General features: G+C 37.8%; 3 protein-coding genes and 1 non-coding gene across 5 annotated transcripts; 2 read left to right on the top strand and 2 right to left on the bottom strand.

Moving 5' to 3' along the window:
* The first annotated feature begins 598 nt into the window (after nt 1–598).
* On the top strand, nt 599–4137 carry zgc:158432 (uncharacterized protein LOC555281 homolog). Its single transcript, XM_058775671.1, has 9 exons — nt 599–755; nt 873–975; nt 1075–1239; nt 1419–1497; nt 1778–1836; nt 2662–2727; nt 3202–3255; nt 3421–3565; nt 3788–4137. The coding sequence occupies exons 1-9, from the start codon at nt 686–688 to the stop codon at nt 3887–3889; spliced, it is 843 nt and encodes a 280-aa protein (XP_058631654.1). The 5' UTR covers nt 599–685; the 3' UTR covers nt 3890–4137.
* Nucleotides 4138–4400: 263 nt separating this feature from the next.
* Nucleotides 4401–9204, bottom strand: igbp1 (immunoglobulin (CD79A) binding protein 1). 2 transcript variants are annotated; one of them, XM_058775669.1, is made up of 6 exons: nt 8898–9204; nt 6784–7098; nt 6208–6403; nt 5593–5669; nt 5388–5497; nt 4401–5248 (listed from the first exon to the last, which is right to left on the bottom strand). In XM_058775669.1, exons 1-6 carry the CDS (start codon nt 9110–9112, stop codon nt 5100–5102), a joined length of 1062 nt encoding a protein of 353 aa, XP_058631652.1. In that variant the 5' UTR covers nt 9113–9204; the 3' UTR covers nt 4401–5099. The 2 variants fall into 2 exon arrangements, with proteins under 2 accessions (XP_058631652.1, XP_058631653.1); XM_058775670.1 differs by having other exon boundaries at nt 4401–5245; nt 8898–9203.
* Nucleotides 9205–12229: 3025 nt separating this feature from the next.
* Nucleotides 12230–16822, bottom strand: wnt11f2 (wnt 11, family member 2). Its single transcript, XM_058776459.1, has 5 exons — nt 16581–16822; nt 15954–16189; nt 14619–14896; nt 14162–14454; nt 12230–13905 (listed from the first exon to the last, which is right to left on the bottom strand). The coding sequence occupies exons 1-5, from the start codon at nt 16784–16786 to the stop codon at nt 13731–13733; spliced, it is 1188 nt and encodes a 395-aa protein (XP_058632442.1). The 5' UTR covers nt 16787–16822; the 3' UTR covers nt 12230–13730.
* Nucleotides 16823–17716: 894 nt separating this feature from the next.
* Nucleotides 17717–17788, top strand: trnap-agg (transfer RNA proline (anticodon AGG)). The gene has a single exon. It is a non-coding gene; the product is annotated as a tRNA-Pro (tRNA).
* The last annotated feature ends 119 nt before the right edge of the window (nt 17789–17907 follow it).

Raw genomic sequence — 17907 nt, forward strand, 5'->3', positions numbered from 1 at the left:
TGTCCTGTGATGTGACCGTTATCATCATGAAAATGTTTGGGGCCTAATGGTTAGAGAGTTGGAGTTGTAACACAAAGGTTGCAGGTTCAAGTCTCAGTACCTGCAGGGCATTTTCATCAGTCCTGCGGTGTGACACCACCTGATTTACGCTACTGTTCAAGTTTGTGGTTCGTGAGACTTTGTAATCTTGTTTTTTTTTTTCTTATGGTGAGCATAAAATCAAAAATACAATTTCAAATAATGTTTTTTTACTTGAATATATTTTAAAATGCAGTCATTCTAATATGCTGATTTGGTGCTCAAGAATAATTTCTTATTCATTTTAATGTGCTTGCTTAACATTTTTGTGGAAATTGTAATTTTTTCCCCCCAGGATTATTTGATTAAAATAAAAAAAATAACAGCATTTATTTAAAATAGAACTCATTTGTAACATTATAAATGTCTTTACTTTTTTTGAGCGATTGATTTAATGAGTTCTTGCTGATTAGTCTGTGAGTCACATGTCCACACCAACAAAAAAACTGCAAGAGTTTAACACCCACTGTGTGTTGGTGAGTGTTTGCGCATGCTCCAGCTCTCAATGTGTTGGGTGTGTGTAACACCATAAATACCCCCGTCAGGTGCAAAGAGCCTTTTATGCAAGTGCCACTGGTGGAATACATGTGTGTATGGGAACTAAAAGATGAAGGTCTTACTGTACGTGTTTTTCATCTTGTTTGTTACTAATGAGGCGACTGGGCAGACACAAGACTGTAAGTGTGTGTTCAAATATGTTGAAATGGTTATGTAGTATCTGTTTTACAAATAATCATGATACATTATATGCAAACTAATAATCTTACTGTAGATTCTGTATGTGTGTTCTTCAGCCTGTAATGGAGTTGATGACTTTAACCATTGTCTGAATATTGGGGCGTTCTGTGATCAGAAAATAAGCAAATGTACCTGTTTCGAGGAACAACCATTCTGTCGGTAAACGGCTCCTTACAGATGACTTTTCTGTGATACTCTACACAGTAGTTTAAACACAAGCTTGTTTTGAGATTCACTCCTTTCCTCTGTTCTCTGTAGGTGCAACAGTCAAAAAGGTGAGTTTTACATTAATGAAGACTGCTCTCAGAAATGGACAGTAGTGACCTTTGCCCTGGTGGCATCTCTGCCTGGTCTCTCGCTCGCTGTGTTGGTCGGGGTGGTTGTTTATGTGATGATGTTGCCATCAAACAAGAGCCACACAGGGTGAGAACTCTAGAAATAGTTTTAGTGTAGCTTTATTGATTCTGAATGGCATCAGGCGAATCTTTATGTGTCTTACATAGCCTGCCTTTATGAGTGTGATTAAAAAATATGACTTAAAGCCGGCAATGCTCATTAAGTCATTAAATTCATTCTGTCTCTGTACATGTGTTTGTGTTCAGTGAAGGAATGAAGACACCCAAGACGGCCTCTAAAGAGCAGAACATGTTTCCTGGTGTTGCTTTTGCTTCTGATATGAATGTAAGCCTACGTAATGTGTGTGTCATGATGGCAAAAAAAATTAATGATTGATAGCAGCAGCACAGGGTCGCCATAATCTTAATCAGTAACATGGATCTATCTGGAAATACCTTTTGGAAGTCATTAAAAAAAAATAAAAACACAGCATAAGACATTTTTTAAGCCTGATGGATCTGACAGGTGTATTGATATTAGCTTCTTGAGTGATCTGCCAAGTATTAAAATGCACATGGTCTTGTGATCTTTAATTTTTTTTCTGCCTTTTGTCTTGCTTTCAAAGGGTCGGCCTCCCCCTAACACGAGACCTCATATTCCCATGACAGCCATGCCTAACCACCCGTATGTGATTTTTATCTTCTTAGTATTATTAGTAGTATTAGTATTTTAAGACATAAAATTTGAGTTCTTTCAGAGTAGTGGCATGAAAACATCCAAATTACACTTTTATCTATTAGTATCTGTAGATTTAAGTTACAATATATATCTTTAAAAGAGCTCTTTCTAATACATCAACAAAATGTTCAGATATTTCTTTTGAGAATCTATGCAATATTATGCTTAATTTATATAATACATAATTTGCATTTTTGAACATTGCATTTCAGAAAATGTGTAATACAAAATAATTTGTATTATTACACTTATTAATTAACTGATATGTTTTAGTTCAAATTTTTACCTTATTCACCTGTGGTGTCCTGCCTTAATGGCTTCCTGCATGAAGCCTCGTAGTATGTTTGTGGCATTTAGAGTAGCGTAGAATAATCTTTTTCTCCACTTTTTTTATTATTATTTTTTTTAAAGAGTTAATGAATTTATGTGAATATAATTTTGCTTGCTGCTGGTTGTTGTTTAGTCCTTTTTTAAATTTTTTAATTTGCTTTGTCTCTGCAGCATATTTATAGGTACATAGTCAATGTTACTAAAATGATTGAATAGCCTAGATAAGATTAGTTATAGTTTGAATCAACATGGTTTGCTGTCTCTAATATATGTTTAGATATCACAACTAGCACTGTCATAACGTTACCTAAGTGTATATCTATAACAGGCCTGCTAATAATTATAGTGAAATTAATCCTGAATGTGTTTGAACTACTGATATCTGCAGTGGTTGGATTGTAACTTTGTTTATTTGCTGTATTGTAATGTATTTTAATATAGTCCATCCAGTGGTGTGCGCCCATCTGTTGGCAGCGTGTCTGATGGACGACCTCGTGAGCCAAACAGGTATGTGGACACTATGACATTGGTAGATATATTAAACCATGTTTTTAAATGTGAACTAAATTTTTCATTGCTCTCCATTGACAAAACGCTAACTATCAGATAATCTGGCATTTTTTAGCATAAGATTAATTAACGTAAAACTGCTCATGAGGCTGAATTAGAGTCAGTTTGAACTAAACTGTATCTACTGACTCAAGCTGAATAACAATGCTGCCGTCTGTAAACTGCTTAATTTTTTTCATAATTTATGAACTTTATGACACTATTGTCTTTTTAGAGAATTTGACTCGTTTCCGTAATTGAGTTTCCATTACGATTCTGCTTATTTCTGGTTTAATACTGTGGAGCTGTTAATACTGTGAATCTGTATTGAACAAAGTGCTTCAGAAATAAAGGTGATTTGACTGAATTAAAATGCTTGTTGGATCATGAAGAATCTGTATCTCTTAAATGTCACTTCGATTGTCTCCACAGCATGTTCACTGGGATGCGTGACCCTCCCATGGGAGGTCCTGTGCAGCCCTACAGGTAATTGATCATTCTACATAAAATGATTAAGAGCTCATATGATGCGGCTTCTCTGGCAAAATATATTGTCTGTATGTATATTTATATCAAGATCAAAATGTTTTGTATTCCACATCCTGGTGTTTAATTCAGTGGTTTTTGTGTTGTGTATTTGCGTGATTGTAGCAATGGCGCAGTTCGGGGTCAGATTGTTGGCAACCCTTATGCTAGAGATTCCCCCAGCCGAAAGCCCTATGAAGACCACAGCCCTTCTGCAGACCACCGCAGTGATTACAGATCACGTGCCCCTTCACACACATATGATAACCTGGTATGGTTCAAGAATGTATTAAACATTTCAGTTTCAGAAATAGATTAGTAAATGTTTGTGAGTTTATTTGTTTTTCTCCATGGGCATATTATGGTACAATATACAGCACATGAGCAATTCAGAAACAGTGTTCTGATAAGACTCAGGATATAAACTTACTGTGGATGACCAAAGGTCTTCTCCTTAAATAAATCATCCTTCTGTTCTTTATTGCTCCAACAGAAACACAACCAGCCCTATTCTCCTGCTCCACCATTTGGTTCCTCTGAGCATGGGAACCTTCACAATGGATTTCCACGACCACAATTAAGTCTGCAATACTAGATTTAAAATATATATATATTTTTTCAGTTAGAACGGAAATTTTTTTTTTAGGCTTTGGATCAAAAGAAGAAACAATAGTTATGCAATAAAGACTTGGCCAGGATGTTGAAGGGGAATGACATGTAATGAGGAATTTACGGAAAACAACTTTATTATTTCCCGCTTTAAAACTGATCTCTATTATCAGCTGTAAATATGTTTATACTGGGCAATTTAAATAGTAATATTAAATAAAACTTGCAATTCTGCACCCTGTTTGCTACCTCATTTGAAATTCTGAAATTTAAAAAGGCATTCTCAACTCAATTATGAATGGCATATAAAAAATATCAGATTTTTGGTTGTCATTTTGGATCATCAGCTTTTGCACTTGTTCATTCATGTTCATTTTTCAATTCAAATTATGCTGATCGTTTGAAATGTTTTGTATTAAATCACAAAGCAAGCATTATTACTAGAGACCTCATATTGCATAAAATATTCAGATATAAAGAAATAGGCTGTTGATTGGTGATTTCTCTTTATGTTTACTGAAGAATTGGAAGTTGACCTCACAAAGAGTTTTCCAAAAGAAAAGCAAAGCTGGCAGATAATAAATACATTTCAGAATAAAAAGGCAGTCTAGACAGTTTGTTTCGACGTCCTACACAGTTTCTTCAGCAATTTTGAACCACAGTGTCACCATCAGATCCATGCAAGTGCTGATATTGGTTCTAAATGCTCTTGCAGAACCGTCTTCACTGAAGCCTAGCAATATCAGCTAATACTTAACGAACATGCAGTCTTAACTGGCTTCAAATCAAACAGCACATTAGGTGTAATTATGTGGGTGACAATGTCCTTCTGAGTCAACTGATTTTGACTCTAAATGCTGACAGTACATGGAACACTTCTGTAGAAATGCTGCACTCAAAACAACATCCATGAAAAGGCAAACTTTTAATCGTGTAGGAAAGGGTGACACCCAAACATCCATCTCCACAGATGCTCAGGGGTTTAAGGTCTCATTTAAGCTCACCAAGATTTAAGATTGACAGAGACATATAAAAGAATGTCAAATACGCAAACTCCGTTTAGAAAAAAAGGAACCATCTTAACTAACCACTACAGTGCCATTCTCTGTTGTGTCCATGTCACATATTGGCAGCATTGGGAGAATTATTTGAGGGAACTGAAGGGATGCGTGTGTATGTGAGTGTGTGAAATCAGATCAGCCCATGTTTTTGCGGTTGCCATATCCTCTCCGGTGTGTGTCCTTCCAGTCGTCCCAGTCACGTGCCTTCTGCAGTGCCTCTTCATCATCATTCTCTTCCTTCCTCTCTCTTTCTGCTCTCTCATCTTCCTCTACATCACCATCTGCTGAGGAGGAAAGACAGAGCCACTTGATGATCTGAGCTAAGTGAAAGTAAGACTGCAGGACAAAATCATTTAATCATACGTTAATGCACTCTCAATATAATCCATGTTCTGCAAAAGCGCTCAATATGCGTGTAAGCACCTGCACTGCGTGGTATGCCCTGGTCAGGTAAACATCCTTTCCGCCGGTGCTGCTCATACCAATCATCCACTGTCATGGTGGGAAGACTGGGATACCCTGCACCAAACACTCTGCAATACATTCAGAAAAGAAAAAAAAACAAAAACAATCACACAAACTAATACTGCAGCACTGAACTTCACAGACATTCAAAATGCACACGTACTTTGCCTGCACAGCATCCTTAGTCAGGATAAAAGGCTTCATGGGCGGTCTTTTTGGTGGAGATGGCTGGGGGGCACACTACAGAAACAAACAATTATTAATAAGGCTATGAATCAATTTAAATATTTGAATTATTATCAGTGTTGGGAAGGTTACTTTGAAAATGTAGCAGGTTACAGATTACAAGTTACTCTATTTAAAATGTAATAAGTAGTATAACTATTTCAATTACTTTCATGAAATTTCGGTAACAATTTATTTTAGGGTATCCTTGTGACACGTTACATGTACTTACTATTATAATAACAATAAATTATGCATAATTACATGCAAGTAACCCTAATCCTAACCATACAGTAAGTACATGTGGTTCATTCATATTACTCTGTACTTAAATGTATAATTACACTATAACAAGGTCGCCTTAAAATAAAGTGTAACAACATTTATTTTGTAACTAAATTACGTAATTCCATTACATGTAACTAGTTACTCCCCAACACTGATTAATATATATTTTTTGCAGTAAATCAGAGGTAGGTAGAGCGGTAGATATGCAACTACATCATTCATACTAAAAAAACACACAGATGTAATTCACGTGGCAATCAAACACCTGCTTGAAAAGCTCCATCCGTTTCAGAATCTCCATCTCCTGGTTGATCGAGTCGATCTCCTCAAGTGCTAGTGTGACCCACCTGCGTACATGCAGCAGGTAAAAATCTCTCACCACCTCTTCATCGGCTGAACCAGATTCAACCAGCCCCCTGATCTCACTCAGCTTGGCTTCTGTCTCCTTACGCTGCTTAAACCTGGAAACAACTTACAGAGTAAATATGCCACACAGGAACGTTACACAAACATTAGCACAAAAGACACAAACCTTGTACAAATATTACATATACACTATCATTCAAATGTGTCAGTAAGATTTTAAAATGATGTTTTTATTCAGCAAGGACAGTTTAAACTGATCAAAAATTACATTTATAATGTGACAAAAAATATATATTCCTGAACAAAATATAAAAATATAAGCAGCACAACTGTTTTTAACATTATTAATAAAAAAATAAATAAAAAGTGTTTCTTGAGCAGCAAATCAGCATGTATTACAATCAAAAATATTATATATGAAACTATATTAAAACAGTTCATTGAAATTCAGTTCAAATATTCAGTGCCAACCCACCTCTCTATTTTGGCTTGTCTTTGTGTTGCCATTGCGATGAGGTCTGGCTGTGACACTGGCATCAGGACTGATGGATTGGTCTGCTCCTCAGTAGGAGTGTCTGCCGTGTTCTCGCCGGCTCTGGGCAGCTGAAAACTACACACATCATAGTTCTTGCACCTCTGGAGGAAGTCCATGAAGTAGACGCGGGCCGCCTGCACATGCTCCAGACGCTTGCTGGGGTTCACCTGTTTCATGTTGAGTGCTCCCAGAAGAGCCGGCAACAACAGGTACTTCAGGTCAGCTGTGGAGATTTCCTCCAATACCTCATTACGACTACAGAAAAAACAAGGAAATTAATAAGTACTCCTGTGAGTTTTATTTAGCAGTTGTTTTGCGATGATCATGTGACTCATTGGATTTTTTTTTTTCCAAAGTGTGCCTCTCATGTTCAAATATATTGTTGAACAGTATGTATAATTTTAATGTTAGTTTAATTGTCAGTTTATTATTTTAATAGCACAAGGCAAAATACACACAAAATACATTATAGATGCTGAAAGAAAAATTACACTATCCATATAGCCAAATAATGAAATTAGTGAAGATATAACATCAGTTCAGTGTAAAGCAGTGTACACAGCTCAGTCATTCCTGAGAAGTGGGACAAAACAGTGCAAAATTGAAAAAATAAAACCTTGTACTCAGACAAATGAAACTACATTTATGCATCTTATATGTACTAAGCTACTGAGCTATGCTTTGATACAACCTCCCAACTTTTCTCTGTTTTTTTTTTTTTTAAACAAAATGTGCTTTTTACCTTGGACTGTGTAATATAATTTCAACTTTATCTTTAATGTTTTTAACATTTCAAAACACATTCTCATGTTAGCAGACAGATTACACTTTCACATGTGACCAACAATTCCTCAACAAATATAAAATATCATAATGAAATATTATCAAAATATTCCTCTGCCGGAGGTGACACATCTGACGGTGGTGATTAAAACCTGAATTTGCAGTCTTTTCAAATACATTGAATCAATCAATTACTGTATTAAAACAAACACAACAAACAGTGAGTATGTTATTGTTTATAAAGCTTTTATTCAAGAGTCACATGTAAGTAGTTTGATATATTATTGGAACACAAAATCTTATGGTGGTGACATCTGACAGTGTTGACAATTCTTTCACTGTTGATGCTAGATGCTAATGGAACCTGCTTCAGGAGAATAAAATGATCTAAGTATTTCAAATAATTTCCTCAGAAATTGGAAGATGGTGTTGACATATCATGGTTGTCACCAGGAAATATTAACATTAGGATTTAAAATATTCTAAAACTATAAAAATTTAGTCTGTCTGACTGTGGCGAGGGGTCCTTTAGAGTGACAGCTGCCCCTGTTATTCCCTCATTTTATTACATTTTAATCAATGTCTGACGGTGTTGACAAAAAGTGCGGACACAACTTTGAAACATGCATGTGTCACTGAAAAACAACCTTGTTTTGATATGAGATATTATTAAGTGTTGCTTTTGATAAAACAAGCTTTATCATTAAAAAACATTTTTATCCATTTTATAGCATGAATGATTGAACCCTTCTCTGTGGACACTGTTTTAGATATAGTGAGAAGACAATAAGTGTCATAGATTTCACACAATAATGATAAAATTAAATTGAAGGGGATGATTGTGTTATATACATTCTATTATTAATCCCCATAACATTTACAATTGAAAATATTTTTTATTTTTTAAACCTGATCTGTCTATTTTTTTGTCCCATGTCTCAAGAATGACTGAGGTGAGTCATACTCTACATAACTGTAAGAACTGAGTAACAATACATACACTTTTGAAGAAATAAATGACCTTTAGTGTACATTACTGTAAAATTATAATGCGTATCCTAAACATTTACTGCTTTAACTGGCAATTAATGACTAGACAAAATATAACGTTCTCGTTATCAGCGCGTCGCTCGCTCGTAGTCCTTTGACAGCTACGTTGATAATAACAGGAACAGTTTAATATGTCGCCTCGCTTATTGAGAGAGAGAGAGAGAGAGAGAGAGAGTGTGTGTGTGTGTGTGTGTGTGTGTGTGTGTGTATGTTCCTCTAACCTGAACAGGTCGAGCTGATTGACCATCCTCGTCGCCTCCTCCAGCTGCATGATAGCGCGCTTCACTTTCACCTGCACCGCATTGGAGCTGCTCGGCTCGTTTGTGGTGTCTACCTCTTCAAACAGCTTCCAGCCCCGGTCCAGTAAATCCGACAGCTTCGGAGCCTCTGAACCACTAGGGTTTTGTATACTGTTAACGTCTTCAGCGGCCGCCATTTCTCAAAGCGTATTTATCCAGGTCGGCTTCCGTTTGTTCCGGTTCTTTGTTTCCGGTCGGTTCTCTGCGTTGCAGTTCTGGCGTCTCACTGTAGATGTCAACAGAGTCAGTGTGACGCTAATGTCGCACGATAGACCTCTTTAAATAACAAACAGGCATTATCATCATCATTTAAAGAGAAGTTTATGTAGGTAAGTAACAAAACAAGAACTAAGAATGAACAAACTTACAAAAATATATTAGTAGTATATATACAATATATATATATCTATTCGTTTTGCATAAAACCACCAAACAATGTGATATCTCCAAACTCCTACTCATAAATTGTGTCCCAAAGGTTTTTAACAAAATTACAGTTGCATATGTTCCTAAGATCTTTTTGACTAAATTTATCAGCATTACTCTTAATTAAAATTAATACTAAAAATTCACTGCAATGAATACACTATAAATATCATGAAATGTTTGGAAGTAATCTTCCTTCATTTTAAGAAACAAAGGAAAATAGTATTATGTAGGCCTAACTATAACTCAAATAATGTCCACTTTTGAAAACCTTTGAAATAAAACATTTATTTTATCATTATTTTGTAACTTTGAAATAAATAAATAATTGTAAATGAACAGATTTAAAAAAAATTTAAATACCTATAGCCCTCATCTGAAGGTTAAATGGCCATTTAACACTTACATTTGAACTGTTCTAAGCTGTTCTTAGCATCACGTGTGTTCTTGAGTATACCAGTGTATTATCCTGCTCTTATGATTGCATATATAAATGTAAAACGTATATTTACAAATATTTTAAATACCAGGGTGGCCTATGCTTAATGGTCAATGCTTTTTTATTTTTTTATTTATTTCAAAGAATTATGCTTAAAACAAGCAATAATAATTTGGGAATTGTCCCAAATATCTGAAACAAAAATAAAGTCATATTATATTACAAAATTAGGCTTTTTACTGCGCAAAACTACTTTCCCATCCTGAATTTCTGTCACTTGTCCTACCCTGGACAGTATATATTGACACTTTATGAGTTCCTGCACTAGGCATATATATTTTTGTCTTTTTAATTTATCAAATGGCTAACTTTACACAGTGAAAATATTCACAGAAAGCTTTGCCTCTCAGTTCGCACGTAAAACTGTTTTGCATGCAAAACTCCTGCTCTTTTTCTGTCAACATGACCATTCTGAACCGTATCTTTAAAAATTCAAAGTAGGAAAAGCAAGAACCTTAAAAAAACAGATCTCCCACAGGTCTGCTCAGTTTTCTTTTTAAAAAGCTTTACACCCTGTATAAACACAGATCTGTGACAACATTAGCATGCAGAAACCATTTGTCTCAGAGGTCTTGGTCACTTCATGCATCACTTTGTGCTGGATTATTTGTTTGTGTGAGTGTATGAAGGCAATTTAGCACGTTTGGCTGATATTAATGATTTTGCCTGCAGTAAATGAGCCTGGGAGTGTTTAACCGAATCATTCATACTCCGTTGGACAAATAAACTTCATAAAGTAACATAGTCCAGGGCTGTTTTACCATCGAAGACTGAGCCTTTGTTAGGACAAATCGGAAACTCAACTCATTTTCCCATGGTGTTGTATCACTGAACCTCTGGCATGATCAGCTGTTGAGAAACCATGACACATTAGAGCTGTTACTGTGGTAGACGAGAACTCTCTCTAGGCTTAAGTAAATGTGTTTATTCAGTTCACTGATCCAGTCTTTTCTTAATCTGATGGTTAACCACACATTCGAGTTTCTGTCTGCAGCTAAAGGCCATCAAGCAGGTGTAAGATCACGTCTACTCTCTTATGTGTTGAAGATGCTATTTTTTAATCAGTATAATGGGCTCTGTGGTTATTTTGTATTTCTGGCCACAAAAAGAAAATTCCCCTCATAGTAGATGACTAACCCTAACCCAGTCATGACCTTTAACCCTGATCTCTGCCCTTGGAACATACAACATACATCAACTGTCACCCTATAGAATAACAGCCGACATAGACAAACCACATGCAAATAAACACCAGGACACCCCATGAGCTGAAAAGAACTGAAAAACAGCATACATTTGAACATTTCCACCCAGTTTTCCTACATGTTGTGTAGCTCAAAAGATTTTTTTAGGTTCTATTTTTGTCACGCCATGCTGTTGACTCTTCACATATTTGGAATCACTTGCAGATCTATTCTCAGTATGTGTGTGTGTGTCAAGCTATGTTGTGAGATTTACAGCCTTTTGTGCCCTTTGCTTTGTCATTTGCAATATGGGGGGCAGAACTGACAGGTGCCACACACACTCAAATACATGGTTCAAATGGAAACCTCAGATAGCAAATGGACTAGATATTCCTGCCATGAGAAGAAGGGTTTAATGGAGAGACTAAATCTTTGAATTAAAACCAAAAAGCCAAAAGTTTTTTGAAAGAGGAAGGTTTATGGCCTAGGTAAATATAAACATAGCAAAATGCATGGACAATGTTATAAAAAGATTTTGTCTGTGTGTGTGGCTCAGGCTGAAAGCCACCTGCATTGTGAAGACCATCTCAAGGTCACCCTAAGGAAAACGATTTAGCAATAGGGGATAGATAATAACATCTCAAAAGTCAATGTAAAGATCCCACTGTGACAGAAAAACAAATGTGTGTGAAAAAGAGGTTTGGATGAGTCTGTCAGCAGAGATTGGTGGGATTGTCCTGCATCTGTTTTCACAAACAATCACTCAGCAAACAGCCAAGCACTATTAAACTCTTCCTCAGACTGTGTGTGTAAATACTCATTGTGTGGGAGTGTGGTGTTATACTCTTAGTAAACAATACACGGGACCCGGTTAAATGAGGAGCTGCATTCCACAGAGATTCACACTGTGTGCACAGTCAACAGAGAAGGAGAGAAAATAATCTCATGTCGGAAAAACGGATCGATATTTTTATACAGAGAAAGAAACGACATTACACTCCTTCATCCTTGAGATATCAAACACCTCTCACACACTTTTCTACTGTCTATCGTTTCCTGTGGCTGATAAAATCCTTGTGATTAAAGCCTTCAGAGGAACTTTTGTAAAGGGAAAATAACTGCTAATATTTTAACAACATCACATTTTAAATCAACAAGCATTTGAGGACCCTTAATTATAAGCTGTTGAGCAAAGCTAAACCCCCTCCGAGGCTCAGCCTGGTCCTGCAAAGAGCCCAGAAGTCTGTGTGTGCCTTTGTCTTTCTGTAACAATGCAGAGATAAAAATCAGCCAAATCAAAGGACAAAAGGAACTATAGAACAGGTTAGCCCTCTGTCTCTTTCTCGCTTAGCTTCTGTTGAATTCTTGCTATCTGGGTTTTAAATCTCTCTATAGCACTGATATCCTGAAAATGTCTTTGATGTGGAAGAATGTTGATGAGGGATCTGAGAAAACATGCTCGCGTTCACATACAGAACTGCTATAAAATGCTTATCAGATTCTGACTAAGTCTTCTCAAAACTGCCTTAGACTGACTTTAAGCAAGACTTTAAAAAAATAGTTCACCCCAAAAAAATGCTGTCATCATATACTCATGTTGTTCCAAACCTGTATGACCTTATTTCTTTTGTGGAACATAAAGGAAGCTATTTTGAGATATCCATACAGTGTAAGTGAATGGGTGCCAATACTGTTTGGTTACCAACGTTCTTCAAAATATATTTTTTTATGTTCTGCAGAAGAGAAAAAGTCAAACAGGTTTGGAACACCAGTTTTCATTTTTGGGCCAACTATCCTTTTAACTCTTACATGATGAAAAATTACAAATTGGACTCTTTCACATTAAATATTTTAATAAAATAAATACAAATTTTCATTTTTACAGAAAATGTACAAATTTCCCAGGGTGAAAGGCATGGCCTTTGTCCTTCTTTTCATGAATACAGTGGAATACAATGGTGTCATCCTTCATAATCAGTATGAGTGCATTGAACTTCTGAAGTCAACCAAACTAAATAGTTTGATTTCCATCTCTTGCTGCTGTGGAACCTATGAAATTTATCTGACCAAGGGCTAGTTGCATATGCCTCTATAGTGTCTCAAGTACCAGTTTGACCAACTGGCAGTTATCCTAAAGGAAATCAACTTAGACTAATCTACGCTTTTATGTAACTGAATTTAAAAAAAAAAGACCAGTCCTAACGAAAGAAATGAGATGACTAACTTTTAAGTCTAAACCTTTTACGCAACCGGCCCCAAAACAGATCTGAATAGATCAGCAATGTGTAAAGTATTACCGCAGGTAAAGTAGCTCTTCACCAGCACAGTTCTACCCTCCCCCCCCAAGTCTCTTTCTCTGTGTTGATGAGTTTTGCTGTGAGCGGCCACTACTTATCACTCTGCTTTTCTGCGGAGTGCCTTGAGGGCCTCACCACAGGGTTCTTTGTTTACAGCCATTCATTAACTCTTTCACCATCCCGTATTCCTCAACTGCGGCTCTTCTTTCTTCACTTTCATGCCATCTTTACAGCACTCCAAGAGGATTATCCACTCAGTTATGGCTCTAAAAAGATCATACATATTCATCCAGCACTGCACCATGCCTCCTTCTCTCTGTCAATGAAGACAGTCCATAAGGGTGGTTTGTCACTTGCAGACGTATCTCTCAATAGTGCGATGGCAGGTTTTGCAGGAGACGTAACAGCACCAGTGATATTTACACTGGCAGCGCTCCACCAGCACCTCTGTATAGGCATTATACCCTCGTCCACAACACATGAGTCCACAGCTCTCACTGCCGGTCGAAGTCTTGTTACACTGCCTGCGGAGAGGATACAGAGCAAATTATTCACACATAATGTATTTTTAATGCTGGCAAATAGCGTGTTTGCAATGTGAGAATCAGTATTTGTGTCTCTGTGTGTGTGATAATGTTTATCCGATTCTATGTTTTCTTTGTACTCTGTCCCATCTGTCAGATCAGTGATAGTCCCTCATTCATTACAGTGTCTGAGAACTGATTGCTCTTTCTCCACTCATCAGCAATCAATAATACTGATTGCTGATGCATATCTCACCTTTCTGTGGTTCCGAATGACCCCTGCTTGGCGTTCTGTGAGCAGTAATCGGGCGAGCTGACCAGGTAAACAAGTTCATTCTCTCCGACCGGTCTGACCTCCATCTCACGGGGGACTAGCTGTCGGCGGGTGCCAAACTGGCGCGGAATGACCTTGGTGGCCGACAGGTATTTAGACTTGAGGTCGGCTGAGATGCTGTTGATGTCTTGAAGGCCCTTCCAGCAGGTCTTCACAGAGCAAGAGCCAGAAACACCGTGACATTTGCACTTCACCTCTAGAGCATCCATGAGTGCCTATGCAAAAACAACAAAACACATTAATGAAATTGAGCTGCTTCAAAGAAAATGCGTGTTTCAGTGTTACCATCAGAAAGGATTCTGTTCACAGATGAGTGTGTCAAGGTAATTTACAAATGAAGCCAGTCTTTGGTGGAAATTAAGCATGCGGTTGAGCTTACCTGTCTTCCAGCTGCATTGTTGTGAAGCTGCATGAGTCTGAAGGCCTGTGGTCCTGAGCGACGGTTCCTCATGGGTGCATCTGAGAAGGCCGAGCCCATCTGCAGGCCGTAGCGAACATTATCTCCGCAGCCACCCCAGCGGAAATCTGGGGCCGCCTGCTCTGAGGGCGCTGGAGCACAGGAACAGCTGGGGAGCTCTCCGGAAGCACAGGAACGGGCGATGGCATGACTGACCACTGCAGCGGCCAGAGAGAACACAAACGCTGCCTCGCGGGTCCCTGCACAGAGACGCCACTGTTAGATCACACATGCAAACACTAGCAACCTGAACTTACAAAAATTGTGTGGCATTTGCCAATTTATATTATGAATCAGTGGTTTTTACATAGCTGATACTTACACTATATTGCCAAAAGTATTGGGACACCCCCTTGAATGAACAGGTTTGTCTACTTTAGTAATTTCTGTGAGTACAAATCTTAATGTTTTCTAGGGAATTGTGTGCTTCTAATTTTATAGCAACAGTTTGGACATGACTCTTTCCTATTCTAACATGACAAAAGAAATGATTGATTCAGTCAGTGTGGAAGAACTTGACTAGTCTGCAGAAATCCAAGTCCTCGTCCCAGCTGAACACCTCTGTTGTGACTTTAAATGCAGACCTTGAGCCAAAAACTCGTCACCAAACACCAATGACTTGTACATACACTATGGACAAAAGTGTTGGGTCTTCTTTAGAATAGAAAAAGGCACTTCCAAAACTGTGGCAACAAAGATGGAAACATAATTCATGTATTTAAAAATTGTATTTCCATCTCTGTTGTTGCAACAGTTTTGGAAGTGTCTAAAATGACTCTACCCATACAAGTCATTGGTGTTTGGTGATGAGTTTTTGGCTCAAGGTCTGCTGTTCAGCTGGGATGAGGACTTGGCTTTCTGCAGACCAGTCAAGTTCTTCCACACTGACTAAATCAATCATTTATTTTTGAACCTTACCTTGCCTTATACACACACAGGCGTTGTCATGTTAGAACCGGAAAGGGTCCTGTCCAAACTGTTGCTATAAAATTAGAAGCACACAATTCCCTAGAAAATCATTATATGCTTAAACAGTAAGCTTTGTACTCATGGAAATGACTAAAGTAGCCAAACCTGTTCATTAGAAGGGGGTGTCCCGATACTTTTGGCAATATAGTGTATATCTAAAAAGTAGCGCGACTATAAATAACAGTTGAATGATTACAAATCAGAATTATTTTAATAAATATTTATGTACTAAGAATGTGGCTAACTGGCAACACATGTACAAGGGCAGACTGCCCATGTATGCATCACCTTTAGCCAGGTCCGGGGTGAAGTGAGGCGCGCTCTCGATGGAGGAGCAGTTCCAGCGCATGTCGCTGAAGGAGCTCTGGCACGCGCTCTTGGTGAGTTTAGCCGCGTGCACGATGCTGTGCATGAGCTCGAGGTTCCGTTTGCAGAGCTGCAGCTGATCTGGCACGAGTCCGTCCAGCAGTTTACAGTGATGCGTCTGATTCCAGCCCACCGAGCTGCCGTTCACCGTTAAACCGCTGCAAACACAAACACCACGACTGAGCAAATATATACACAAACCTCTAACATCATTTTACTAAATAATGCTAAATTAATAACATTATCTGACATGTTTTCAGCAAGGTAATCGACAAAACTACAGAAACAGCGAAAAATCATCTGTTGCGATCATGTGCCATTGAATATAAAAGTAACTTTTCAATGAACTTAAGTGAATTGGTTCATAAAACCGATCTAAATGATTAATTCACGAATCGAACTTATTTTTATATTATTAGTCTCTAAAACACCCGGATAGGGCTGGAATAAATTAGCTGTTTTTTTCTACTCCTTTCTTTTTTGGTGAATATCACTTAATTCATCCCATGGTGCCAAATTGCATGTCGTTTAACGAATAAAAATACTTACAGCCATGATATTCCTGTGCATGGATAAATCACGCTCAAACACATGACGAAAAATAGAAGAAAGTTCCTGCATGCTGTCATTTTGCTCTTCTGTCGTTTAGAAACCCTAGAGAAGTCCGGTTTGAAGTCTTTCCAAGTGGTCAAGATGCACACCGCACAACCCACGCTGAATGTGTCCGAGTCAAAGTGAAGCTCTCTCTCTTTCATAGTTCAGCTATGGGGCTCGACCCGCCCCTCCGCGCGTGGGCGGTCTCAAGATTCATATTCAAGAAGCGCGCGGAGAGATTTCCTGCTACAGTCAGTTTACAGGAGGGACCACATACTGAGAAAGAACAAAATTAATCACATTGTCTGACCATGCCAGTTACACAAACAGCATATGTCAAATCTTAGCTGAATTAAAGTAACGTTAGACTTTATCGAAGCTCACTAAAGTGTTAGTTATCAAGCAGATCAAACATGTTTAGTGTGTCAGTCGACCAAGCTAACTGCTTTTATATTAATTCTCATGAGAGACTTAATGGTTTGTTTGTTTGTTGTTATTTTCCTTTGCGCATGTAGCCTGGTGAGCAAACAACGTTTTAACCGACTTGTCGAGGTTGAGGTAAGAAAAGCTATTAGCAATAGACTCAACACCCATAAGCTCCGCTTTTCAGGGTGTGCGCCTTCCTAAAGGAAACAATTGGGCTTTAGTCTTTTGAAGATTTCTGTCCAAACGGGATCAACAACCCGTTCATTTACATTAAAATCTGTTTGACTCGGCTTTTCCCTTCAGATAAGCCGGATTTCTCGTTCCTCAAGCCTTACAAGCGCAAACATCTTAAAGCCGCCGAAGACATTATAAGTCAGTGATCCATAATTCTATTTTATTCTAAACAAAATTTCCCAGTAATGTGCTACAGTAACTAAATTATTCCCAAATCTCATTTATGGGCTCTTCGGGTTTAAGAAAAGCAGAATTTTACACTGTTGAGCCGCTTGAAATCTGCCTCACGTAGTGAGTTGTCCAGTTAACAAAAATAAATAAAAAATAAAAGGAAAACTAAAACTAATAAAAGAAAACCATTTAGACAGTTAAATTGGTATCGTCGGGCGTGCCCATTAAATACGTGCTTTCCTGCTATGCACAAGCAGCGCGGCTCGTTGGTCTAGGGGTATGATTCTCGCTTAGGGTGCGAGAGGTCCCGGGTTCAAATCCCGGACGAGCCCTACTTTTCATTTTTTTCAAAACAATATCTGATTCGATTGTTTACTATTAAATGAACATATACAAGCGCTAAATAGCGTCCGTGCACTAAAACTGTTCAATAAACACACATCTATTTTGC

This window comes from Onychostoma macrolepis, chromosome 05 (genome assembly GCF_012432095.1).
Source record: "Onychostoma macrolepis isolate SWU-2019 chromosome 05, ASM1243209v1, whole genome shotgun sequence".
NCBI lineage: Eukaryota > Metazoa > Chordata > Actinopteri > Cypriniformes > Cyprinidae > Onychostoma > Onychostoma macrolepis.

Bases quoted from the DNA above. Each gene is read 5' to 3' on its own strand.
- zgc:158432 (XM_058775671.1), top strand. From the start codon at position 686: ATGAAGGTCTTACTGTACGTGTTTTTCATCTTGTTTGTTACTAATGAG. The intron at 1,240-1,418 runs GTGAGAACTCTA...GTTTGTGTTCAG, and splicing joins TCAAACAAGAGCCACACAGG to TGAAGGAATGAAGACACCCA. The intron at 3,566-3,787 runs GTATGGTTCAAG...TTGCTCCAACAG, and splicing joins CACACACATATGATAACCTG to AAACACAACCAGCCCTATTC.
- igbp1 (XM_058775669.1), bottom strand. From the start codon at position 9,112: ATGGCGGCCGCTGAAGACGTTAACAGTATACAAAACCCTAGTGGTTCA. The intron at 6,404-6,783 runs GTGGGTTGGCAC...AGTTGTTTCCAG, and splicing joins AGACAAGCCAAAATAGAGAG to GTTTAAGCAGCGTAAGGAGA. The intron at 5,498-5,592 runs GTACGTGTGCAT...AATGTATTGCAG, and splicing joins AAGGATGCTGTGCAGGCAAA to AGTGTTTGGTGCAGGGTATC.
- wnt11f2 (XM_058776459.1), bottom strand. From the start codon at position 16,786: ATGAAAGAGAGAGAGCTTCACTTTGACTCGGACACATTCAGCGTGGGT. The intron at 14,897-15,953 runs GTGATGCATACA...GTCTCTGTGCAG, and splicing joins CACCCCGGACCTGGCTAAAG to GGACCCGCGAGGCAGCGTTT. The intron at 13,906-14,161 runs GTGAGATATGCA...TCCTCTCCGCAG, and splicing joins TCATTCGGAACCACAGAAAG to GCAGTGTAACAAGACTTCGA.